The following is a 26,718-nucleotide window of genomic DNA, read 5'->3' as shown; positions in this document are numbered from 1 at the left end:
ATATAGACATGAGCATATGACGTGATGAATATATATACCAATGCCAGGGTATAATTGGTTATCGATGGTGACGTAACAATGACATGTTTCAGTGTCGGGTGGACTAAAGGTAATGCCCCTATGTATACATGTATGTAATCTGACACCACTGCCATAACAGGCATAAGTAATCATTACCATACTTCAAAATACTATTTTTTTTTTTAACAGTACTTGCACGCTCTGCTTGCGCACTAGTAGGCCATAAATGGCCTACTAGTGTGCAACAAGCAAGTAGGCACTCGACAGAGTGCAGTTCTAGTTAGTACTGTAATCACAGGTACAGCGAGTACTCCCAACCAGGTACATCCTCAACTAACATTGCTCTTGCGTGTCCCTGAGCAGGCCAGTGCCTGAAGGGTACTAGTCTACTTAACGGTTTAGATATTTGGATCATCGCACACCATGCAAGCAATGGGTCTATAAATATTTTATTTTTATGATTAGGGTCACCTCCAACAACCTATTAGAAATTACCTTCCCTGTCACTTGGCCTTTAACATTTCATCTTAAAATGTTACTGTATGAGATGCGTTTGTTTAGCCATTTATGCCAGGTAATTATAATCTCTTTGGTGCCAAATGTATGCAACACAAAATAATTCTAAATGGGTTCAATTATTTCCCAATTTGTGAATATATCAGTAGCTGACAGCAACTATGGACCTCAAGCACCAATGCAAAGGTCTATTAGCTGTTGTGTAATATCACATGTATAACTTAGTGTTTCATATGGGACAATACCATTGGCTGTACACATTTTGGTCCCATCTTAGCGACCAATGACGAAACACATTAGGACAAATCATCTATTCTAACAAGCTAAAGGATTTCTAATTAGCAAACGTGAACATTTCAAGATACAACAGCTTAATTTTATTGCTTTGTCATTTGGAAAACATTTGAAAATCCAATTAGAAATTATCCTGACACAAAAAGGTGTGTATATATATAAACCAAATGCTGGAATATGAAATATGTATTTACATTTGCATACTATTATACAGTCAAGTGGGAAGTAAGTTGAGTGGGAACATGTCAATACCTGCATATCCCTTTTTTTAATACTACCTCATTTGTATTGCTGTTGTTTGACTCATCAGGAAAAAAAATGCCTTTGAAATTATCATTTGTATAAATGAGACTGGTGACAAAAATAATTATTAACACCCTGCACAACACTGCTGGACTCCATTTGCCCTCAAATCAAGAAATAAAACTACTAGTGGCCCTGCAATACTGGACATGGGAACCTAGAAATAACCAATTACATTAAGTTTCATTGCCATGTGTTGTGCACATGCAGAGTATGCATGCTATTCCGATTGTGATATGTTGTATTGAGTCATAGCAGACAGTGACACAGACTGCCTCATAACAATAGTTTTGCAATAACTTCACAGTTCAACTACCCAAAGTGGCTTTAATGGCAACTGTCCCGCTGAATCAAAAAAATAGTCATAAATATTATTTTGTCCAGGTAAAAAACCATTTACAAAAAATGGAATCAAAAAGATTCTCCAATATAGTGCTGCAAAAGAATTCAATGAAATTACTGATCTACATCAGTTGTTTACCCATATTTTCTGTACACAAGTATCAAAAACAGTCGGTTTGGTACAAAAATAAAACCATTAAAAACCCAGGTTTTGATCAACTGGTCACAATACTCAACCCTTATAATTCTGAAAATTTAAAAAAAGGAATCCCTGGGTTTTGACCAAACATCTATTTTTTGCTTTTTGCCAAATTCCGTGGTGAACATTTTAATACGTCTCTGATCTTAAGGTATGTCCCTGTGGCCTCAGCAACTTCAGTAAACTCTGGTGTATCTTCAAAAGGAACAATTCCTTTTGAAAACCTACTCCGATGAGGTACTGCCGTTATCTTCTCAGAGATGTCATCTAGAGCCTCTTGAGTAGGGAGCTCTGGAACAGGGCTCCCAGGGCTCACTTCTTCAAATATAATTGGACCAGGGCTCCGAGAGCCATCTTCTTTGCCTCCGATTGGACCAGGGTTCTTCGGGCCATCTTCTTGGACCAAGATTGGACCAGGGCTCTGAGGGCTATCTTCTACAGCTTTGACTGGGCCAGGGCTCTGAGGGCTATCTTCTTCAGCTTTGACTTGGCCAGGGCTACAAGGGCTATCATCTTCTTCAGCTTTGACTGGGCCAGGGCTACGAGGGCCATCTTCTTCAGCTTTGACTGGGCCAGGGCTACGAGGGCTATCTTCTTCAGCTTTGACTGGGCCAGGGCTACGAGGGCTATCTTCCTCAGCTTTGACTGGGCCAGGGCTACGAGGGCTATCTTCTTCAGCTTTGACTGGGCCAGGGCTATCTTCCTGTGCACAGGCTGGACTGGGGCTAGTGGACACATGAGCTTCCGTCTGTTCGTCAATATTTTGACAGTTAGCTTCTGTGGATCCCTTCGTCTGAGGTACTTCTTCAGGTTCATGCTCTTCCATTTCTGATTCGGTGTCTACATGGGCAGATGTAGAAACACTTGGCGAGCTAGGTACAGGTGTTCCAAGGGCAGGTGTCTCACAATCGCTGTTTGTGGCTGTATCTGCATTTTCCAGAGCTGCCATGATGATTCTTTGTTGCTCTTCTAACTCCTCCAGTGTCAGGCCATCCTCCACATAATCAGCCTGGTCAATCACTTTCCAGGTACTTCCTCGCAGTGCTGGAGAGCGATTAGAGGGTGTGGCAGGAGGGGTGCCTTTAGGCAGAGGGGGTGGAGTCGGCGTAGCAGGTGGTGTACCCTGGGGTAAAGGAGGTGGTGAACTGAAGGCAGGTGAGCCAGGAGGGAGTGGAGGCTGGAACTGAAAGCCCTGTGGGCTTGGGTAAAACCCAGAGGTGTCTAGATCTAGGAAAGATAATAAGAAAGTTACCAAAAAGAAAAAATCTTCCTGTATATAAGCTACTAGAGGACAATACATCGGTTATACAGAATAAATTCTTCTCCCCTCAGTCCTGCTAATAATTCACATGTACCTTCACCAATATCACAAGAACTCAATGTAGCACTGCGACTTATTCACGTCCCTTCACCAAGACAAATGAGCAGTCAGTTTTTTGAGTGACGCTAGCCCCTCCAATGCATGGGTTTTGAAAGTTACATCATATGGCAGCCAAGTCTATGGAGTTTTTCTTTGCCTTTATTGATAGGTTAAAAGTAATTTGACAGGAAATGGGGAGAGAGATGGGGGGGGGGAGACACGCGGCAAAGGCCGTCAGGATCGGGAGTCGAACCCGTCAGCAGCCTAGGTGCCCAGACAGTTGAGCTAACCGTCCGGGCCAGTCTATGGAGTTTTTAAATGTTTGTTTAGAACACTTAATGACGTCATGTGGCCAATATAAATACAGTGGGTGCCCCTCACACGAGTGAGATTTTTTTTTAAAGGTACTAAAGAATAAAGATATTCTGAAGAACAATTACCCGAGTCTAATTCCATATCTGAGCTTCTGGGACTGGATCTTCTTTTCTTTCTTTCCTGTGAAGATGAGCCAGAATCCTGCCTTCTCTTGTTGCAGATGGCACCAGGCTGTTGACAGAGCAGATTATGAGATTAGTTAAATTAAATATTACATCTTGTCTCACAAGAAGTGTCAATGTATTGCCATTTCATAATCACTGGTGATGACAGTAGTAAGCACAATTGACTAGAAATTGAATTGACTTTGGAATCCGTAGAGCGGTACCCTGTAGGCCAGATTTTGGCAATCAATAGAGCAGTGTCAAGCTGCGCTTAATGTGACACCACAACTATGATTGTGCCCAGGGCACCCCTCTGGATTAGTCTATAGACAAATTTAGAAACGGGTCTCATGGTCGCAGCGAACGTATTTCCTGTTGGCGGAGACGACATATCTGCGGTGTAAACAGCCAGGTCTTCTACTACATTGAATGGTAGAGTGACTGAGTGTCTGCTCTTTTGCCTGACACTAACTTCACAAAAAATTTAATTATTTTTCCTTCATCTTTGTCAAGTTTTTGGGAAGTTGTTACCATCTTGGATTCACCAATATCTAGAATTGAACTAGTTAATGTTCCCTCTAAGCTGTGGCTAACTACATCCACAAGGTGAATAGATAGAAATGTGCATTGTATGTATACATTTTGTAAACCAAGGTATGGCAGTGTGCATTAGCCTTTGTGTGATTTATATATTTTGCTCTTTATGTAGGCATGCCTGCTGCTTGTGTCACCTGCAGGCTGGCGCTCAATAGGCCTTCCATTAAGAAAATACATCAACAGTGAATATGATGTTATGTCGGGTAATAATAATGCCGTTTTGTTGCCTCGGTGGCCGATAGCGGGGCATAGTGAGAGAGACCATCAGCTCAGACGAGGAGCAACACTGCATTTGTTTAGTTTACCAACAGATGATATAAAGCAGTAAACTTCATTAGCACATTTTTTTTAAATACAAATGATCTATATATTTTTTTAAATTTCTAAGCAATGTTCATAGGCATTCACCAGTTTGTGTATCAGTATCTATCTCAAATGTAAAGAATTGTCTCATCTTGAATATATCTGGTGTGATTGGGTGGGGAAAGTTATGGCTTTAGTAAAGCATCAAAAGTGCTTTGTATTTTGAGAAACCTGACCAATTATAGCCTCTGATTATTACCTCCGGATAATTGCTGGACAGGTAGGCAGCAAAGTTGTGCTTCATGTGGCTGTTCTGCATTGGAACGGAACCATATTGCATGAACTCCTGGAAGTCAGTTAGTCAGAGAAAATAGGTTTGTTGGATTAGTACACAGACTATTACTATAGAATTGGTATTTTTTACCAACCACAAATGGACATGACTTGGTTGCTCACAATATATTTCTACAAGCCATGTTAAATAAACAGAATTTGAGATATTTAGATTAAACACTCACGATCACTGCAATAAAGTAGTCACTAAATAAAAACTACGCATATTTGAAAATAAGTTACAGTGATAACATCATTTAGGCATATTTAAATCTGTTAAAGTTTTTTTCTCTCTGCTGAATGTTAAAACAAAGCGTGCGAACGGCTCTCGCAAACTGATTACCCTGTACGCTACGATGATAGCATTGGACGAACACACTTTTCCTAGGCCGACAGTAAATGTTCTCTTATAGCGAGAAGCACACCGCATACCTCAAAAGAAAGCTACATTTGTCCACTTAAAAAGAAAATTGATTTTACCATCTTCCATTCTGGAGATAATTATCTTTATGTAACACCTGCTTTTGTAGTAACATGCTCATCTTGAACAGAAGCCGCGTTAGGAGTAGGGTTGGGATTCGTTAGGATTTTAACGGTTCCGGATCCTTCCCGGATCCCTCTTAACGGTTCCGGTTCCTAACGGTTCCCTTAACGGATCCCAATATTATTTTTTCCCCTTTTTTTCTGACATAGATTATGCTTATATTATAACTAACCTAACCAAGTACATAATAAACACAAATTCATTAATTCAATTATTGAAAATGCACTTTACAATTATGAGGTGGCACTATTATTTAAACTTCACCACCACCTCCAGCAGCAGCTATAGCCACCACAACAATATAATTGTTGCAATTTGTACTGTATATTTCAATTTGTACATTGCAATAATGATATTGTTTTGGTGACTAATGTTGTCTTTAATGTTCAGATTAATCTTATATGAAGTACCCCTTACCCTAATGGAAACAAGCCATAGTGCTTTCTTGGATTATAAAATCCTCTTAGCAGACCTTGTATTGAACTGTCAGGCTACGTTCCTGTGCTTTTTTCTGCAAACTGTTTATAAAGTAATCAATCTATGGAGGTATATGCACCTAAAGGCTGGGCTCTCAACAGTCACGCGATTAATTTAGAGCCAAATCAAAAGCAGTTGAGTTGCTTATAAGTTGTAAAAATACGTGCAGACAAATTGATTTGGCTCTATAGTTAACGTGATTCATAAAATATCAGACAGAAAGACGTCGAGTCATTGGCGTTCTAAATTAACACCATTGACAACAGTTGTACAATACGCCTAATGAAAAGCTCTATAGACGTTAGTTTTCTAGCCTGGGGAAAGTAAACCAGCCTTGCATCATCCTCGTCCCCCGTCGGCTGTGGTGGAGCTGCGGGGAGAGCGGGCACGGCTTTCCGCATGGCTCACAAACGCAATGTGCACTCGTGTAGGCATATTGATTTTGAGATGTTTCTCAATGTGGACGTGGTACAAGTTGCAACAACCTTTGCAACTATAGCATCAAATGTATTGTGCTCAGCCTCAGTCATTTCCCTCTCTGTTAATATAACCACACTTTGGAGATCTCTTCGACATACTGTCCCACTCGCTCCGCGGCGGTCGCTGAATGCACAGACAGAACAGTGGGCGTATCCTCCCAGACCTCACTCACTCACGTAGGTGGGGTGACGTCACCCCAGGCTCTGCTTGCATGCAAGCAGACACAGCGGAGCTAAATGACGACTGATGAGAACCGTTTGTGGAACCGTTAATAAAAAAACGATGGAACCGGCTCCGGATCCGCAATGTCGGAACCGGGTCTGAAATGGACCCGGTTCCGAATCCCAACCCTAGTTAGGAGCTGATGTCAGACGTTGACAGGCAGTTTTAAAAATAAATATAAAAAAAATCATATGCATTCTATACACCGAATGAAAGCCCTGAATGTCTACTTTTACGAGGAAAAAGTACACATTGATCCAATTTACATTTCGTCGCTAAATGGCTTTTGTATGAGCTAAAGAATGAACATATGGGACTGAGGGAACATCTTGGGGCTACGTTACTACTGTTTTGTTTATTTTTTTATGAAGATTATGATGACGGATCAAGTAGACGCCCGGCGGGCAGATGGAACGATTCAAAGACACGTTATAATTATTTATCCATCTATGTACGTGTCTGTCGCTGTGTATCGTTCCAACTTGGCTCGCCGAGGGACGGTGGTGTTGCTGACTTGCGTTGGCCCCAACAGCGGCTCGCGTCTTTAAAATTGCTCCATCTGACCGCGGCGATGATCATCATCATAACAAAATAACCGTCCCTCGGAGATACAATCCGTGATAATTTTCTTGTTTGTTCGAGTTTGATGAAGGAAGGGAGACCCGACTTTAGATCCGTGTCCATCATGGAGCCGGAACATGTCGCTACATGTTCCGGCTCCATGATGGAGAAACAGGAGCAGATTGGCTGAGGTGCATGGATACTATCGGATGTCATGAAATGTGATTCTGTTGACTGGAGTAGGCTACGCTCGCATGGGGGCCGCCATTGTGTGAGAGTGTGAGATCTACACACAATGAGCATTTGAGCCCCTCCCGTCCTGAGTTTTCAGGAGGGGAGGGGGAGAGGCATTTTTTTCTTTTTTTTGCGATCATGTGATCGAGTGTTGTGCTATATGTTGACACATTGCCCGGGTGTGTAGAAAGGCGATTGAAAGTAATAAAAAAATGCGGTAAACATAGAAATCCCTTTCCCGCACCGTTGGGATTTGAACCACGTAGAAATCCCTTTCCCGCAATACACGTGTTAACATTCAGCGGGGAGGCATGGCATCACTCTGCTCTACCAGCCTAATAATGTACAAATTATGATAAGCAATCGCTATAAAAAACATTCAAAAATAGCAGATGCAATGTCAGTGCCGCACTGCAAACTTGTAGATCAGCTATTTTTGAGAAGTACTGTTCTAAATCCTTAGTTTTCTGAAAAGCTTATGTTACTATTATATACACTGACAGGTGCTTTCCTAGTTTTAATGGGTTAAAATACCAATAAAGACCTAGTTAAAGAGTGAAATGTTTATCTGTTGTAAACTTACATCTTTCATTTTTGGGGATGCAGGAATATTGAAGCCCGGGAAATCTACCAGCTTGGAAACATCGTAAGAGATTTTTTGTCCGCTTGCACCATCTTCTACAGCTCCTTCATTTGCAACTACAATGGAGGAAAAAAAAGGATAAATTGGTAAATGTATCGTCATGTTTGTCAATGATTGTCTGTCCCTGAATGTGGCTTAAGCAGAAAACGCACCCTTTCCGTCATATAGCGTTAGGCCAGAGTTTTCAAGCTCAGCTTCTTTGAGCCAACCTGGTGGATACCCCAACTGTCTCATGCGGTAAATCAGAGGAGGAAGGGTGGTCCCATCAACTCCCAATGCTGCCAGCAGTTCCTCACTATTCAACGCCACAGGAGGTAGAAAACAAAAGAGTAATGACCACATTGCAATAAGCCTATCTCACAGAATTTCCCCACCCCCTTAATACGCCACCTTTGGGGGTTAGTGGTGATAGCGTGACGTCACTCCATAGACGCTACATGTTAACAGAGGTAATTTAAGAAGTCTACAACTTTTGTTTTCTCAAGGTAAGGTTTGTTCTATCTGTTCGAGCTGATTTACCATCTTGTTTGCTTCATAATAATATTGATCCGTCACATTTTTACATTAGAAAATGTACTTAGATTCTCCAGAGAAGAAAACGTGTAAATGCTAATGTTAAATGACACCACTATTTACCGGAAGTGGGCGTGGAAAGCGGGCTGTGAGATAGGCCTATTATTTAACTTGTTCTAACTTCTACTACATAAACACTCCTACAAAATTACAATATTACCTTATTACTCCAGGTTTGTATTTAGCAAATCGCTCCTCTACTTCAGCATGGTAGCGCTGGTTGCTCTGGTTGGACTGATTGCTGTTTTGACCAAACTCCTTTCTTCTTTCATTGATTGCAGCCATATCTTTTGGCTAAAGCAACGACACATATATAATTAAATAACACAAGTACATTTCTAATTTCGTCCTCTGCTCTGCATTTAAAGGGATAGTTCCGATTTTTTTCTCATTAAGCTGTATGAAATACTTGCCATTAATATAGTGGTTGCAACTGTATTATTTGATTGCCCAAGTCCCTTAGTGGGAGTTCTGCTCTGGTTTTGGTAAAATATTAAGTAGTTCCGGTCATTTTGTGAACAAAAACTATTGTGAATTTGTATTGTTGACCTATTTCTACCATATAGTGCAATTTTCGTTCATTTGAAACCGTTGTGTCCATATCACTACGCCCAAAAAAATAGTTCCATGTGATAGAGGGGTCAAAGTTGAACGAAAGTTGCGCTAATATTTTAGAAATAGGTTAACAATACAAATGACTAGTTTTGTGACTAGAGTCCCCCCACAAAATGACCGGAACTACTTAAAGGGTAAGACCACTTTTTTAGAGGTTTGGGTTGTTTTCTTACCTTATGGGCAAACTATTCCATTCCATGAGTTATTTCGCTCCGTTGTGTTTTTTAAGTAATTTAAGAAATAAGAAATAGGGTCCATTGACTGAACGGATTAACAGCTCTCAAAGTCACTCTTTTAGCACATAAACGAACGCAACAAAAGCTGATTCTGACAGTTTATGACATCAGGAAAACTCATGCGGTTTTATTTTTAATACAAAATGTCAACTTTGTCTTGTTTTGACTAATTTGTGTAGAAAGAAGATCCGGTAGGTATGCCTACGCCGACCGAATCACTGCTGTGAAAAACGATCTGATTGGACCAAAACTGTACACCACTTCCTTATTGGAAACGACGAGGATGTAAACAAATGGATTTGATCTCGTCCGCTTGTCACTAAAAACACACAATGGACGTGTTTGAGGGAGACACTTTAGAAGAAGTGTGTAAAGTGTCTGTGTCTGGGATTGCTCATATGCAAGGCTGCAGCTGGGTGCATCTCAAACAGCGTGGAGACTTCTGTTTACAAACGAAACCTCGCAAGACGACCCGTGAGAGTTGGGAATGCCGTAGCACTGCTTCAGTCTATCTCCGACTAAAATAGTAACTTTACAAATCTATCTTAAAAGACGAAAATAAAACCGCATGAGTTTTCCTGGTGTCATAAACTGTCAGAATCAGCTTTTGTTGCGTTGGTTCATGTGCTAAAAGAGTGACTTTGAGAGCTGTTTCCCTGTTACAATGGAAGTCAATGAGCGACTATTTTTTATTTCTAAAATTTCTAATAAACAACACAACAGAGCGAAATAACTCATGGAATGGACTAGTTTGCCCATAATAAGGTAAGAAAACAACCCAAACCTCTAAAAAAGTGGTCTTACCCTTTAATATTCACCAAAACCAGAGCAGAACTCCCACCACAGGACTCAGGCAATTAATTACAACCACTATATTAACACAATGAGCGCTGGGATTTCTTTCCAATTATAAGCTCGGGGCGCCGGGCAGATATGGCAGCTTTTACTCTGAAGGCCATAAGGTTCCGTCTTTGCCTCACGATGTCACAAATAAAGTCTCTCTAGAAGAGTTAATATTCCAAACGAGAGGCTTGTTGAAGTCAGAAATGAAGAGAGAAGTATGCCCGATTGCCCATCGGGTCAAAACCATGGAGAGCTCCCTAGATTAGGAGATATGAGGCTCTTTCTGAGCCGTAAACAAGGAAGTGAAGAGGCAACCCCCCCTAAAAAACAAACAAAAAAAAGATCTAATTTTGTTTGTTTGATATCGATAAAAAAGCACTAGGACGTGTGTACACGTCCACTGGATCCATTGGTTGGATTAGATATGACGTTTGTACACGTGTTAATGGCAAGTATTTCATACAACTTAAGTTAATTGTGAACTATCCCTTTAACTAACTACCGCGACACGCTAACTTCTGACCACTGCAGTAACAAATAGAGTAAAGTTCTGTGATGTGATAATTGTGTCCAACTTGTATTCATTTAAAATACGAAGACTGGAGGCAACTATATTATGCAAACAATATGAGGAGTTTACACTAGTCTGTACATAGCAGTTTGTATCGTGTCAGTAAGCCTAATCAAAACACAGTAAAAGGTAGCATATTTGAGTTTATTAATACGTTTGGCATTATACAATAGCTACCTACCTTGGGGCAGTCTCTCAGCTGATGTCCACCCAGTCCACAATTGAAGCAAGTTGGCTTGGGTCTACAATGAACACATCAGTTGCATGCTGTGATTAGAGGGTTTGCTGCAGTTACAGTCGCTGAAATAGTCAGACTATCACAATCCAGTACCAAAGTACAGCTTCATTCATACTCCCTTACCTTCTGTCTTTCATTTCTATGTCTTGTCCATCTGTGCCAATAACTAGTTTGAAGAGCTGCTCATATCTTTGCAAGAATTCAGGAATGTATCATACGACCACATAACAAGAATGCTCTATGTTGTCAGTATCCCTGGTCAAATGTCATAATATTTTGCACACACACACACACACACACACACACACACACACACACACACACACACACACACACACACGATCTGCGAAGGCATCAGGCAGTCATAAAGATACGTTGGAACTTCCCACCCTTCAGTCAGCTGGGGGTTTTCATTCAGCAACGGCTGTCCCAGTTTGTCAACACTAAAAGTTGTAAAATACATGACACTTCCAACCATCTGTAGACAAGAAACAAGAAATAATGTTAACATTTCACAACTCTGAAGCAACAAGAGTTGGCCATGTTTACAATATTTTTTGAGAATATCACACAGATATGTCACAAGGTGACAAATTTTACATGTATTCCATAATACCATGTAATGTTTGAAATGAATCAGTCTTGTATACGAAATTGCTTATCAAACACAAACTTACTCATTTGCCATGCAAAGATTAGGCATTCAGGGACTTTAATACAAATTTAAATACACACAAAGCGAAGGGCCGTTCACACTGAGCACTATAATATTAACTATTACTACAACTATAATGCTGACCATTGAAGTTTTTTATAGTGGTCAGTGTGAACAGCAGTAACAGCACTCATATCTTTAAACAAATCATGAAAATACTCACACTAAAGACCTCTGTCATTTTCTTGATACAACTGCTGGACTTTGTCTTCTGGTCTTCCTCCATGACAAAAGCAGAATTCTTCAAGGGATAGGAAACGTTTAAGCCATGTCATATTTTCGATGTTTACGGATTCATTATATTATAATGTTCTACTTGTAGGAGAGTACCTGAGGTGTCATATGGAAGGAAGTATTTTGCTTCCCCTGATTCTGGTGCTTCTGAATCACACTACAGATACAATCTTCAATTTCTTGTCGACACTGCCTAGATAGATTTAAAAGGGTCATTTTATATCCATGCCACATATGGACAACTAATCAATGAAAGCATATAACATAAAACAAGACTAACCAATACTTACTTTGATATGGCATTGTTTGCGTAAAGGATCTGTAAAAGTGGGCCATCAACATTGACATCTTCGACTTTGAGGCCACTGTAATGCAGGGTTATAAATTAATTATTAAGTGATTACATTGTGTTTTTAAAGGATAACATTTATGAATGCAGAATAGCAGATCCACATTTACCTGGGCCTCGTCAAGATCCTGAGCTTTCTGTTTAGACTCAGATGTATAATGTAAGTCAAGGAAATAGTACAGAGACAACACCTGTAAAGACAACTATCATGCACGTGTTTACGTAGCCGCAATTCTAGATTTTTTATAATGGGATGAATCTAGATTTGCAATAACCTCCATTGACTCCCTGTCCCCACTCATCCAAATTGCTTTTGCTATCTGCTTGTATTAAACGACATTAAACTCACCAATATTGCAGCTGTAGGGAAAGCTTGAATTATCCTCTTTCAATCTGCAAAGAGTTTGTTTCATAAAAATCCACCGTAGACATGTTATGAGGTACTTTCTGTCAAGACCTTCTGTGCAGGTGATTTTTCTAAGTGTTTGAGTTTGGAAGCACTCGTCACTGAATGGCCCTGCCCCTGCGTACAACCTGTTTTGAATTTGCACATAACATACTGCAGGAGGCAGCAGCGCGACCAGTTATACAACGAGTGCTTCCAAACTCCAACACTGAATTTATTGACAGAAAGTAGCTCATAACATATCTACGGTGGATTTGTATTAAACAAATGCCTTGCAGATTGAAATTGGACAATTCAAGCTTTCCCTACAGCTGCAATGTTGGTGAGTTTAATAGTTTAATACAAGCAGATTGAAACGGCAATTTGGATGAGTGGGGAGTCAATGGAGGGTATTGCAAATCTAGATTCATACCATTATAAAACAATCTAGAGTTGCAAATTGCGGTTAATGTTTACGCAGCTTTTTGAAAATGTCTTTTGAATCTGCACTCAAATTAGCATTGGAGTCTCACACTCGCAGCGCGTGATACGGTTAGCCTGCTAGCAAACAGCGCATTTGAACAAAAGGATATTTTCATCCGTTAGTCTCTGGATAATCTCCTCACACTCCTCCAGCCTGTCCCGGACGTGGCATGTGTCTTCAATGCTTTCATCATCCGAGAAGCGAATATGCGTAGGGACAGGCAGAGTGTCGCCTAGTTGTTCAAACAGTTCACTGTCACCAAAATCAACCACCGCCATCTTCCACTTCTGTCTGTGACGTGTGTGACAAGACGTGGGTTCAGAGGTAAATGACCCACGCCGAGTTACGCTGGTCTCATGTAGCTCTGGCTGGTCTCTCACTGGCTCGTGCAGAGTCACGTGTTAAGAAGAATCAGGAAGTGTGTGAATCAATAAATGGAGGGGGAAACATAGATATATATATATAGAAAATCTATGGGGGGAAATACCTCTAAGGGAAAGACCACTTTTATTACTCTATGGGAAAGACTCTAAGGAAAAGACGGATAGTTTATGAAGATACCACCATCCTAGCCTAAGATCTAGACTCTCGTAGCGGTATTTTTCGATTAAAAATACCTCTACGAGACCTCTGGTGAGTGTGTTGCTGCAATGCTGCACTTGATGGGACACACTGTCTGACTGTCACACACACATAGATCTATAATAAAGTAGATGTTCTGCTGATTTGTCTCTCGTCTGCCCGGCTAGAAATGTATGCATCTGCGTCAAATCATGTCTCATTATACATCCGTGATATATCTTTGATATTTGTTTTCATTTTCAATTGAAAGCCCCCGATCTTTTCAGACTAGCAGCAGATGAGACTTGAAGAGAGGCATTTGTCTCAACTTTTCGACAATGTCAACTTCCACGACTGTCCAATTGACTTTACCTCGTTGCAACGAGGGCTCACGGAAGATTCGTTTTATTTACATGGTTGACCAAACATCGTTCAGGCTGTCAGAATGTCCAAACAAGGTGGGTAGACGACGTAGACGTATGTTTTACACAAATTACACTCGATTAACAGTTTTCCGTGGCCCCTGTAGTCAGGCGGTCGCTAAGGCTTCATGAAAAAGAGGGAACATATTAACCCTGTTTTTGTTTTGTTTTTCAGGGTCCAGTTGTACCGCTATATTTAGGTGCTGATCTCTTCTTCAATACTGACATTCGCACAGAGAATCATCCCAGATATCATGCAAAATTTGCCAAGAAAGGATTGGCCACAAAAATCACATTTTCTTCAGGTAACCCAACTCCGATTTGGAGAGATTGACTGTGATAATAACATGGTTTCAGAATTGCAATAACCAATTTAAGTACTTAAATCATCATGTTCATGTTTTCTGACAGCATTTAGGTTTCATGAGTTGAAAGTTCCATCTACCAGTAATAGCCTCTGGTTCTACAGCATCCAAGGACTGTTTCGAGTAGCATTTGAATTGTATAGCAAACAAGAACAACTTGAAGTGTTGCAGAACTTCCAGGTCAGATTAAGCATGTTTCTGCATAGCTTTGAAAATTATTTAATCAAAAACAATACATTTGTTTAATCAAATGGTAAATACTCTAATCTAACATTGTATATTCCCTTTTTAGGATGTATGGAAATCCCAAATACATGACGACCCTCTTCAGATGAGCTACAACATCTGTGTACAGCGTGATCCCACAATTTGTAATAGCATGTATTATGAAAACGTGAAGGTCAAGCAGGTGTCACATTTTCAATTTGCTCAGGAAATGGTGTCTGTAAGTCAGGTTGATACAGGTCTCTCTGGTGATACCTCAGTAGATCATGATTACTGTAACTTACCCGCTGAGGATTTGCAAAGAGAGCCTGCACCACTCAATTCATTTACCCTGAGACAAAAACTGCACAGCTTGGAGGAAAAAATTACTTGTACGAGTCAAGGTTGCACATGGCAGCCTGAGACTGTCTTCATGTTTCTGGACACTATTGATCACTATATAGATGGAAAACTGGACGAAAATGATGTGACTGAAACTGTGTTAGCACTACTGGAGGCCAAGCATTCACATTCAGTTTATTCAAGTCAACTGCTAAATGCTATAAGCCAGTGGCTTGGCCAGCAATTCCATACTGCAAACAGTAGTATCAGTCATCAAGTGGAGTGTTTTAAAGTTCAGCATATTGAGCGAATCAGTGACCTTCCACCTGCAGAGGAACTTGTGACAGAGCTTTTTCCAGAAGCCATGCAAACACTGCTGCTTCATTGGATGGGCTTAAGTGAAGAGTCCAGTCTAGAGAAGAGACACAGCGAGTACCCCATCCTGCTCCTTATACTTGAGTTTGCAAACCACAACCTCATTACTGGTGTGGCTCATGTGCTGTACTCAAGTCTTATATGCAAGTAGGAGTCAGGATGAAGTTTGAGTAATAAATTCAGAGTAATTGTAGTCAAGTATCTGAAAATCTTTTTATTTACGTGTCAAGTTTGTATTGTAATGCATATATTTATTTTCCCCTATCAGGTTCAACAGCTAATAAAACACTGTCTATCATCTGATTACAATATAAATCATTCATGCAGATGTTTGGCAATAGTCAAATAGTAATTGTGGCTGAATGTGGAGACATACAAAAGACCTTATCCGACAACAGACTAATTTTAATTACATGAAAGTCTGATTACTTATTTCCCCAAGTCCAAGCATTTCCTTTGAAGCTAATATTACAATCCAACAACTTTTCTATTCCAGAAAAAAAATATGGATTCTAATAATGCTACATCGACTTAGGATCAAATTGAATAGCATTTTGGTAGATGAATGTAAACAAATATTAACTTGACCTAGACATGTTCCAAATTAAACAATCACTTTTAGTAGAAAAAGAAAAAGCTATCACATATTTTCAAACAAATTAAGTTCAAACTGCGTCAGTCACTTAACTTTTATAAAGATGTACATATTACTAAACACTGAGACAAGCTCAGTATTTCACTATTTACATTAGAATGTCCCAAGATGTGAGCTCTTTTGCTTCTAAATAAATTACAGATCCACGCAACATCCATGCAAGCTTGAGGGGCTAGCAGGGAGTTGTTGACCTATATGATTAGTCAAGAAACCAAAACAGCACAATGTTTGGCACTAGATGGCATCCATTCCACGTGAAAATGAGGACCCAAAACCAAGGCCCATTCCTCTCTGGGTGTGGGTCTGAGACCTGGCCATCTCATATTGAACGTCAAGGTTTCTAAACATCTCCTCTTGCTGTTGAAGTGTCTTCAAACCCTCCTCATTAAGTGGTTTTGCAGCTTCAGTTTCCTCATCTCCCTATAAATAAGACAATCTGTTAAGTCTGGGGAAATTCCATGGGTTGTCAATTATAAAAGTCTGAATGTGAAATGCCAGTATAATTAAAATGACTCTTGCGTACTTTGATACCCATTAGTTTGCGAAATTTAACATTTTGGTCCTTGTTTCCGAAGTTGAGCTTCTCCCACAATTCAGCAGTCTGAGATTTGTCCTTTAAGAAATATTAAGACAGTAAACATCAAAGACTGAACTATTAAATAGCCAGACGTGCAGGGAGAACCACAGTACATACTAGGTGCTGGAACCAAGTCAATTCTTACCCCCTCTTTTTTCCCCTGCCATAGCTTTTTTCTCTTTTTCTCCTGCTCGGCAAACTTCATGGGGTTTACAGCAGAAGGGTTGTAATAGCTGGGTACAGCAATACCAGTCTCTGCTAACGTTTTGGCTTGAAGAGCTGCCATCTGTGCTGCCATGGCAATCTGAGGAGTTACCTGGGTTCCAGAGGCCAAGAGAGCTGCCACATTGAGAACGGGGTTGGTGGCAGCAGCAGCTGCAGCAGCTGCAGCTGCAGCAGCAGCCGCAACCACTGTGTCACACAGCAGAGGAGTGGCCACTAAAACAAACGAAACAAGATTAGGCAATGTCTACATTCTGGATCAAATGATACAAGTCTCCAAAACAGTGTTATTCACCTGCAGCTATCTCTTGTTGTTGCTGTTGCTGCTTCTCCATCTCCTTTTCTTTCTGCTCCTGTAGTTTTTTGGCCCTTTCCAATCTGCAAATCAGCATGAACAAGAAGTTCAAATTAGTCACCATTATTTGGAAATTAACGTATAATATACCAAAAAGGGGAATGAAGCCACACACACACACACACACACGTGTCTGAGCTGTTGCAATACCTTCTGGCCAGGGCCTCTTGTGCATCCATAGCTGTGTTTCTGCCTCGGAACGCTGGTGGACTCACAGACCTGCTCCGAGTCTTTCTGCGCACTTTCTCAATCCTCTTCTTTCGCTCCCTATTTCAAAACACCCAAATGTCATCAACATATTGTTAAAAGACAAAGGAAAGGCAATAAAGTTATTCAAACATGTGGCAAATGTTTCACAAACTTACCTGCTTTTACTACGGCTTTTGCTACGGTGCCTGTGTTTGGTTCTGGAACCTGACCGTGCCTTCCTCTTCTTGTCCCGGCTGCGTGACCGTGATCGCCGTTTGTCCCTACTTTTGCTGTGATGCCGCCTGGAAGCAAGGAATCACATAAATCATCATGGTCATTGGAAATCAATAACATAACATAGTCAGTTAACACTCGCATGACAGCTAGAAAACCAAGTACCACACAAGCGGATTTCAGATCAAGTTGACCGTGTTTTTCCTGTGATCCCATTGGCCACTCTCTCCCCAGCGCTTGAAACGTTGACACCTTCTCCCACCCGCAGCGAGAGGTTGCCATTGTCTTAAATATCGATTTACATTTCAATTCCCACTCAGCTATATAACTGGGAACGTGAATAAGTAACTGGGAATATTTACTGAGATCTGATATGTAAAATCTTTATGACAATAACTTATAAAACAGTGCAATCGTGGCTTAAATTAGGTACGCAAACAGGGTTTAGGAAATGTGCCGGCTGAGGAAATGCATGACAGCATTCGAAGCCGTTGTGAAACAGCCGATCACTGTAACAAGAGCTACACGGTTCTTAAACTCATATAGGTCAAGTCAAGCATCACCGCCACGAAGGGACCTATAGAGCGTCGCAGTCCCGCCTCCTACCCTGGCCCAGGAAATGAAACCCAATGCATTATTCTCATAGACATTTCGTAAAGTATTTATTTAAAGACGGTTACGCCGCGGACAAAGCCAACTCGAGTCGTGACAACTCATGACAACACAAACAATATTTTGGACCAAACAAATAATTACAAAGAAGAAAAACAACAAAAAAAGTGTTGTAACCTGCCGTTTTTTTCTTCTTTCTAATTATTTGTTTGGTCCAAAATATTGTTTGTGTTGTCATGAGTTGTCACGACTCGAGTTGGCTTTGTCCGCGGCGTAACCGTCTTTAAATAAATACTTTACGAAATGTCTATGAGAATAATGCATTGGGTTTCATTTCCTGGGCCAGGGTAGGAGGCGGGACCGCGACGCTCTATAGTGTGATCTAAAAGGCACTTCCGCATACGTCACAGACTTACTTTGAGTCATGAACAGTAAACACACAGCAAATTCCTCAGAGAGGTGTAGATGTTGAAAGTGTGTTGTGAGCTCAATGTTTACCATTGACGGACAGCAATGTTTTTGTTTTGACTGACAACATTCAGGTTAGATTTATGCATTCAGGTTGGAATTATTTGAAACACTAATTAGATGGCAATGCATCTCACTCCAAGGAGGGTGGTTGTGTCCAAATTCATTCCCTATGCCCCATATACAGTGTTGTACCCGAACGCGTTCAAAGAACGATCGTTCACGAACACGTTCATATTTTGGGGTAACGTGAACTGAACGTACTGTATTTCTGCTTGATGAACGTCATTGTGAACGCGTTGTGAGCTTGTAGATCAGCTATTTTCAGCATGCGGAGATGCAGCCTCTGAGAACATTAAAAAATAACGAAAAATATTTTTTTGGAGCGATGAACTTTAGTTCAAAATGTTGAATGATGAACTATGAACGGAACTAGCTCATTTTTCATTTTTTGAACTGAACTAGAACTTTCCCAACACTGCCCATAGTGCACTACTTTGGCATTCCGTCATTTTGTTATAGTGTCCGAATGTGTAAGTGAGCATTTTTGCACCCTAATGTAGTGGACTGAAGTATACCACATTACCACAATGCACCGGGAATTAGCCCTTCACTAAGTCCATCCCCAACCCATCCTTGTCCAATAGGCACATTAGCAGCGAAGAAAGCTTGACCTGCATAGCAACCGTTGCTAAACAATTTGGATTAGTATTGGGGAATCGCTTTTGGGGGTGGGATTTAGTGAAGGGCTAATTGTAGGGTCCATCCGATGGTCACTACATTGCCACAGCGAAGCAAATCTATCCCATAATGCATTGCGCAAGCTCGCTCTTGAGCACACATGCATACGTGCGCCGCTTCTGCATGCATGCGCTCCAACTCAGAAGAGGCAGAAGTTGAACCAGCGAAAGAAAACACAAATGTACTTTTTAAACGTTTGTTTTCCCCCCTCTTTTCTTCCCTGACAGATCGAGACAAATGATCTGTGCGTTTATTTGCAATTGTTTTATTTTATTTAGAATAAAACAAGTGTATTCATTTGCAATAGCAAATCTGATTCATTGTATCACCCAGGTCCAGCACATGACGTTAGGAGAGGAATCAGTTGCTTGCTGTAGAATATATTTGCGAGATTCTTTATCACAAAGAAGACACATTAATTGTGTCACGAACACGTTTTATTAATATTCATTAATTCCTGCCATGAAAAATTATTATATAACATTATTTTATTCCATTGAATTGCGATAAATATATTAAAACCTCATTATGTAGGCCTAGATAGTAATTTATTGGACTGCTGTCTGTTAACACCAAACATCCGTACTCTCTTATGCAAACAGGTTTGCTTCCTGCCTAGGGTCCTCCTACATCTCAGCAGACTGTCTGTGCGGTGTGCATGCGTCTGTAAAATTACTCTCAAGAGTTAAATTATTGTTAAACATCTGCATTACTTAATTTACAATAATTACAAAGAATTCTGAGGCATGTTGCAAAGTGCTGTGGAACAAAAACAGACAAACCAATCTGCATGGGCAAGTCAAGAGATTGGAATCAGCCACATTTGAGTCATAATCCCACTTACCTACATGTTTTAACTACATTTGGTTATTAACTACACTCACTTTTCCCGTGAGTGTGACCTTGAGTGGCTGCGTCCCCTGGAGGGCTTCTTTTCTTTGCGACCTCTCCGCTCCTCTCCATTCTCTGTTGAAAGTCTCTCCTTCCCCTTTTCGCTCTGCTCATACAGCTCATCTTGCTTCTTGGATGACTTTGAAGGCTTCTCAGGGTCCCGCTTTCGTGCCTGTTTTAAGAAGAAGTTGTCTCTTTCAGGAAAATAGTGCAACAAAAAGAGTTAGTACCATGGCTTTCAGCAAATGATACTTAATAAAGTTGACAGGTTGAAAATACCTTGTCACACTGAAAATCTATTTCCATAATGTATTTTCCATTTTAAACATGCTCCTGAGTGAAATGTATATGTTACACTTGCTATGACTCCAGCATTATGAATGTGGGAATAATGTAGTGAGGCCAATCAATCTTCAATTGACATGTGATTTCATAATTCAGATTTTTGGTCAAATCCAATTACCAAAAGAAAAAGGAAAAAGAAATGAACCCATCCTGCACCCATTGGCGCTATGTGCCTTTGTCAAAGTACATAAAGGACATGAGCTAAACAAACCATATGAAACTTTGGTTATGTGATACATTAAGTACTTTGCAAGTTAACCCATTTGACAAGTGAACCATTTATAAAAAGGAAGAAAGAGGTATTTCTGAAATTCCCGTGTGGGAGCCCTGAAAACGATTTAACTCACCAAACAAACCAATGGAACAGACAATTTTGTTTTAAAACATCAATTACTGAACTGTAAAACCACCTCTGTGATATTCCATTTTTATTATTATTTGGACCCACAATAAAGTGCCACAGGAGTCAACACCTATAAATCTGTTGATGCTCTGTGCTTATGCACCAGCTGAATCATTATTCTATTTTCTGCTCAACAAGATTTCACCTTGTTTTCCAAACTATGTAATTAACTAAACATTAGCAGAAAACTAAAGCATGGGCGGTTTTGTCATTTTGTCAACGATCACTTAACCCATTTAGACCTGTAACACCTATACGTTGTTATACCTTTCAAGCTGGGAACGCCTCCGTGTCATTTAGCTGTTGCTATATATCGCTGTTGTTGGGCAGAAACCTCTTATCTCCATATTCTAACTTTTTGTGTATTTTTCGTGAAATGAAATGTGATCATACATACTACAGCATCACATAAAAGTATCAAAAGTAGCATATCCACCAGTTCGAAACGCAGCGCAAAGCAACGTATTTTGAGCTTGTAGATCTGCCAATTATGCTATTTGAATCCTGAAAAGGTTTCGACCCGACAGAGACAAAAACTTTCTGAAAACTTTTCAGATTTAGAACGCGGTTTTAGAATCAGCCTCAGGTCTTGTGGGTTAAAGATCCATGAGATTAAAGATGTGCTATTTGTTTATTTGTATTAGCTGAAAGTGTCTTAATGCCCATCCATAGCTGTAAAAGAAACAATAGTTAATTCCAAATTGTTTACTTAATTTTGTAAAAAAAAAAAGGCAAATATGAGTTTGAATGGCTGATAGTTACCTGTCCCAGTAGTAGGCATATAATTTTGCTATGTCAGCAGGGTCTTCTGTTCAGTCTCTTCGTGCATTAGCACGCTGAGTATGATTTATTGTAGAAATGTTATCATGTGATATACACACAAGATTTTAACAAAAAAAAAAAGTCTACTCTTCACCATGTAAAATGGCTACAATTAGTGACAGATATCCAAGGAGGAAACCTTCCTTTGAGACATGTCAACAAAAGGATGGCAAAAAGGGCATCTTTCCATGTGAATAAGGCCCTGTCCATCTGGAAACCTATAATTCTTTAGCTTTTATTCTATACATTTAACCAGATGAAATATACTTACCACAATCTAAAATTATCAAAACTATCGATATGCACTGAAGATTTGCATGAAAATGAAATCACGAATTACCTCTTTGCTCCTGCTGCGACTTCGTCTCTGCTTCCTGTCACCTGTACATGTAAGTAGACAGACATTTTGAGAGATACACTTAAACCTTAGTTTAGTACATCAAAATAATTTCCCCAGTGATTCTGTGTAGGAAAATTTACCAAGTCCTAGCTGATAATATTGAAAGGCCTATTTAATTTGTTTTCCCTTCAGTGGTTTAACATGTCAGATCGATGAGATGCAAGAGTGCAGTCTAGCCAACACCAACTCTGGAGTCTGGACTCCTGAATCGCTGACCTCCACACTCTAGCATCATGGTCTTGTGCTCTGTGTCAGATCAATAGTCAGATTAATCTTCAAGTTTGATATACATTTCAACTCCCAAAAAGGGCAAACAAATTAAGTACTACTTACGTTTTCTGTCCCTGGATCGTGAACGTTTTCTGTCCCTGGATCGTGACCGTGAATGGTGGTGTTTGGAGCTTCTGGGTGACTTGGAGGACTCTGTACTATGTTTCTTTCTGTGATGTGCAGGTGAGCTTGTTTTGGGCAGGTCAGCGGAGTCCTCACCGCTTGCCTAGAAAGAATGGGTCTGAGTTAACACATAATTTGCGAACCACGTATCCGTACGTCTTTAATTACCCACCCGGACAATGAAGAACCACCCCCCTGTCATTGCTACTTAGTCCCGCTCACGTGACCCCCCCCCCTCCTGAAAACAGGACGGCGGGCCGCTTTACGTGTAGAAGCCAGGGTATCTAAAATGGACACGCCCATGATCTAGTCAGTGTGTGAATAGAAGAATCACATTTCACCCAACACCATAACACTCGATTCCCCCCTCCCCTCCTGTTTCTCCCGAGGAGGAGGACCTTGCGAGATGGGGGGGGGGTCTGTCTCTCGGAAAAAACATGATAAACGCTGCCTAAACACCAATCTGCACCGTATGGAATGCCAACCGCCATAAAACCCCACAAAGAATAAGAATAATCTGCACCGGATCGGCATTGCATAACGTCTGCAACACACATGGACAGATGCATGTTTCCTTCTTCATACTACGAACTAACAAACGAACCACAGTATCGAGGGAATTGGTTATTGATTGCAGCTGCAATCAATAACCAATTTCTGACAAACTGTACATGGGCTCAATGTGTACTGTTTTCCTCATAAAAGTACACATTCAGGGCTTTCATTCGGTGTATAGGATGTATAGCATTTTTATCTGCCTGTCAATGTCTGACTTTAAACCATCCATAACTCTGCTTGCTGTTCAAGATAACCACTTCCAGGCAAAAGCAGGTGTTGTAAAAAGGTCAATATCTCCAGAATGGAAGATGGTAAAATCTAAATTAGTTTTTTAAATTGAAGTGGACAAGTTCAGCTTTCTTTTGATGTATGCGTGTGATTCTCGCTATAGGAGAACATTTTGCTGTGGGCCCCCGAAAAGTTTCCTTCCTTCAATGTTAAGCCTATAGGACCAGAAGAACAGGCCTGGCTAGATTCTGTAGCAGCCAATGTGTTAAGTTATGCACTGCATTTTGTCCAGATAGCAGTAGCCTACTACATGTAGGCCTACCCTATAAATACGTTTTTAGACAACTGCCATGTTCACAGCTGTACTTGTATTGGTGACACAAGCATGATGCGTGGATGCACCCTCTAACAAATTACTTTCAAAAAATATATTGAGATATCTAAGTATGTAACTGTTATTTGTGTAAATGTTTATTAACAGTCCAGTCAAATTAAAGTGTTTTTTTATTCTTTTTTTAACTTACTTAAATTTGTATTTTAGTTAGCTTTATTTAGGACCTCTGGAGTCTAGAACCCATTCATGTGTCTAGTAATGGGGATCCTTTAACATAAACCCCTAGTTTTCTCTGTAGACAACATGCCGTTGAGCAATGAGCATAAAACAAAAAAGGCAGCATTCTCATACACATTCTCAAACACTACACATTCGTGATTCAAGTAAAAATGGTTTATTGGAAGCCTTGCCTAATATCCTAAGAAAGCTGTTGATTGTTGATTTTATTGTGTGGCTTACCATTATTAGACCAATATCTAATAGGCCTAACGGTGACCTAAGGGATTTATTGTCAGTTAGCCACGCACGCTATCAAAGGAAATCTCCGTTGGCGTAAATTGAATTCCAGATATTAAATTGTTTTGCACATCAGATTGGTTGTTTATATAAGACTATCGTTCAAAAGTAGCGTTAGTACGTAACGTTTACTGTCAAATTTGACTGAGTAGCTAGTAATTAGGTATGCTAGTGTTGTGCTTCTAGGCTAGCAGAAGGACGAGTCGGTCGCCATCTTTATGAACCTAACCTACACATCTAAATATAATCAACGAGCTTACATCGACTTGATGCTGCTAATGGTCATGCATTTTTGGATTATTTTTCTCTAACATTACTCACCGACATATTGACTTTGAGGTAGACTCTATAAGTAAGGCGTCTGTTCTTTGTTTTGGTTAATCCTGAATGGGTCGGGTACAAACGACGTGATTCTGATTCTGGACGACAACGCTAGTCGTTCGTTCGTTGTGTAGCTCAGTTGACTCAGAGTTGACTGAGTTGAGCCTTGAGCGGATGTGTGCCGGGCCTTGTGGGTTGCCAGATTGGTATCTCTGACATCGCCCGCATGCAAGTTTCTCTCCAGAAAAACAAGTATGACTATATCCGTTTTAAAACTCAAATTTATTTTTCAAAGGTTGTTTTATGTAATCCATATTCAGTGGCAATGTATTAAAACAGTGCCCCTTGTTTTCCCATTATTCTTTTATTAAAGGTGCCGGTTGTGATTTTGTTAAAAATAAACAAATAGCTCAGTTGAGTGGATGTGTGGGGCTGTGGGCCTTGTGAGTTGCCAGGTTGTTATCACAACTCCAGCAAGTTTCTCTCCATAAAAATAACTAAAAAGTTATTTAAAAAAAAAAAAAGAATTTGAATAAACCCAGTATTATCCCACCACCCTGTATTTTTTCAAGGGCTGTTTTGTGTAATCCATAGTCATTTCAGTGGCAATTTATTGTTTTTCCACACACACACACACACACACACACACACACACACACTTGGGTTTGCTTGGGTAAAAATAATAATACATTTGAAAACAAAATAATATTAATACTTGTCGGAAACAAAAAATAAACCATAATAGTTTTCAATCAATCTAAATCAATATGAACATGTCATGTTTCAGGGCTAATGTAGTGTCTGCGGATGGACACTAGATGGAGTCCAAACAGCAGCTGATGGACACTAGATTGTTCCTTCCTATCACTGTCTACTCTACACCATTGGTTCAACTTCTCAACCTTTTTATACTGAAGTAGCCTACCACCTCAGAAAATACCACCATTAAATTGATGTTAAAATACAGGAGCGTATAGGCCTACCTGCCCTTTTTGTTCCGATCCTAAGCCAATAATGCTGCTGCTCTGACAAAACTGTGTCTAACTATCAGCACAAGTTGCACAACTGATGATCATATTACTAATGTGATTAAAATCCGTTCTCAAATCTTCTATTAATGGCTACATGTGCTGTCATACCCATTTCAGCACGGCTGGATAGCCTATTTCACCCAATTGCTTGGTCAGAATAACTACCTGTAGTAATATAAACATTTCATTCCACTTTTGCCATTTTTTCTCCTTTTTTGGGCGACTCCTCTGTGTAGCCTACCACCAAAGGGGGGCTCAAGTACCACCAGTATTCGTTGGGAACCTCTGCTCTACTGAAGAACACTTGACTTTATTATCTCCACCAGGCCGAAGGCATGGGGAGAGTATGTTTTGATTGTTTTGCACTCCGTCCGCGCGCGTGTGTGTGCGTGAGCGCGCGTGTGTGTGTGTGTGTGTGTGTGTGAAGTGAACAGCTAATCTCTGGCACCATTGGCTTGATCGCAGCTGCCTGTGAAATTTTGCACGCACATTCCCACTAGGCCAAGGAAGAAAGGCCACTTGAAAAATTTCAACTCAGCCTCATAGTGGCACTATAACTGGCCGATTTGTGTTTTTACGTATAACTGCACCGATCTGTGTAAAACTTTGTATGCACACATTTAAGCCTGTTTTTTAGTTGCTTTTATTGTCTAACTAGTCTAACTGTCTAACCTGTCTTCTAGTTTACTTTTATTGTCTACCTAAATGAGTATAGTGGTCTGTGGTCTTCCTTACAGGGATTCTATCAATCGCTGCATACACTGCTCGCTGTGTGGCACCATGCCAAAGACCACAGAGGTGTGAGCTAGGTGTCCACCAACAACTATCCGCTGCCCTACGGTAACGGCACCTCCACACATGCAGATTGCACATGTTTCTTTAGTGCTTTTAAGTGTTGTTTCTGGATGTTAGTCTTCAAATCATGCTTCATAGTAAAGAAAGAAGCAGGAGGATTTGAACTCACAACCTAGCACTGCATATTGAGCTTAATTTGCTCTTAACC

The 26,718-nt window shown here is 40.3% G+C and overlaps 3 protein-coding genes across 5 annotated transcripts; 1 reads left to right on the top strand and 2 right to left on the bottom strand.

Moving 5' to 3' along the window:
- Positions 1-1,447: 1,447 nt before the first annotated feature.
- On the bottom strand, positions 1,448-13,486 carry zcchc8 (zinc finger, CCHC domain containing 8). Its single transcript, XM_079517202.1, has 14 exons — positions 13,261-13,486; positions 12,393-12,435; positions 12,224-12,298; positions 12,030-12,126; positions 11,863-11,940; positions 11,359-11,462; positions 11,108-11,173; positions 10,928-10,988; positions 8,642-8,775; positions 8,061-8,203; positions 7,849-7,964; positions 4,674-4,760; positions 3,476-3,581; positions 1,448-2,902 (listed from the first exon to the last, which is right to left on the bottom strand). The coding sequence occupies exons 1-14, from the start codon at positions 13,427-13,429 to the stop codon at positions 1,767-1,769; spliced, it is 2,415 nt and encodes an 804-aa protein (XP_079373328.1). The 5' UTR covers positions 13,430-13,486; the 3' UTR covers positions 1,448-1,766.
- LOC306934580 (uncharacterized protein) lies at positions 12,995-15,613 on the top strand. Of its 2 annotated transcripts, XM_079517206.1 has the most exons (5): positions 12,995-13,010; positions 13,984-14,170; positions 14,310-14,439; positions 14,546-14,679; positions 14,792-15,613. In XM_079517206.1, exons 2-5 carry the CDS (start codon positions 14,051-14,053, stop codon positions 15,569-15,571), a joined length of 1,164 nt encoding a protein of 387 aa, XP_079373332.1. In that variant the 5' UTR covers positions 12,995-13,010; positions 13,984-14,050; the 3' UTR covers positions 15,572-15,613. The 2 variants fall into 2 exon arrangements, with proteins under 2 accessions (XP_079373332.1, XP_079373331.1); XM_079517205.1 differs by lacking the exon at positions 12,995-13,010 and having other exon boundaries at positions 13,898-14,170.
- Position 15,614: 1 nt separating this feature from the next.
- Positions 15,615-24,900, bottom strand: rsrc2 (arginine/serine-rich coiled-coil 2). Of its 2 annotated transcripts, none has more exons than XM_079517203.1 (10): positions 24,685-24,900; positions 22,668-22,830; positions 22,275-22,315; positions 20,358-20,536; positions 17,595-17,720; positions 17,380-17,496; positions 17,170-17,252; positions 16,798-17,090; positions 16,599-16,688; positions 15,615-16,495 (listed from the first exon to the last, which is right to left on the bottom strand). In XM_079517203.1, exons 1-10 carry the CDS (start codon positions 24,688-24,690, stop codon positions 16,310-16,312), a joined length of 1,284 nt encoding a protein of 427 aa, XP_079373329.1. In that variant the 5' UTR covers positions 24,691-24,900; the 3' UTR covers positions 15,615-16,309. The 2 variants fall into 2 exon arrangements, with proteins under 2 accessions (XP_079373329.1, XP_079373330.1); XM_079517204.1 differs by having other exon boundaries at positions 22,692-22,830.
- Between the last annotated feature and the right edge of the window lie 1,818 nt (positions 24,901-26,718).

Source organism: Electrona antarctica (genome assembly GCF_951216825.1).
Source record: "Electrona antarctica genome assembly, chromosome: 12".
In the NCBI taxonomy this organism is placed as follows: Eukaryota; Metazoa; Chordata; class Actinopteri; order Myctophiformes; family Myctophidae; genus Electrona; species Electrona antarctica.
The sequence above is the reverse complement of the archived record's forward strand: the minus strand, read 5'-3'. Positions and strand labels throughout refer to the sequence as shown.

Excerpts from the sequence above, each read along its gene's own strand:
- zcchc8 (XM_079517202.1), bottom strand. The coding sequence starts at position 13,429 with ATGGCGGTGGTTGATTTTGGTGACAGTGAACTGTTTGAACAACTAGGC. Across the intron at positions 11,941-12,029 it reads CCTTCCATATGACACCTCAG|AATTCTGCTTTTGTCATGGA; the intron begins GTACTCTCCTAC and ends TATCCCTTGAAG. Across the intron at positions 11,463-11,862 it reads AAATGACAGAGGTCTTTAGT|ATGGTTGGAAGTGTCATGTA; the intron begins GTGAGTATTTTC and ends TCTTGTCTACAG.
- rsrc2 (XM_079517203.1), bottom strand. Across the intron at positions 22,316-22,667 it reads ACGATCCAGGGACAGAAAAC|GTGACAGGAAGCAGAGACGA; the intron begins GTAAGTAGTACT and ends TTACATGTACAG. Across the intron at positions 16,496-16,598 it reads GCAAACTAATGGGTATCAAA|GGAGATGAGGAAACTGAAGC; the intron begins GTACGCAAGAGT and ends TCTTATTTATAG.
- LOC306934580 (XM_079517206.1), top strand. The coding sequence starts at position 14,051 with ATGTCAACTTCCACGACTGTCCAATTGACTTTACCTCGTTGCAACGAG. Across the intron at positions 14,440-14,545 it reads AAAAATCACATTTTCTTCAG|CATTTAGGTTTCATGAGTTG; the intron begins GTAACCCAACTC and ends GTTTTCTGACAG. Across the intron at positions 14,680-14,791 it reads AAGTGTTGCAGAACTTCCAG|GATGTATGGAAATCCCAAAT; the intron begins GTCAGATTAAGC and ends TTCCCTTTTTAG.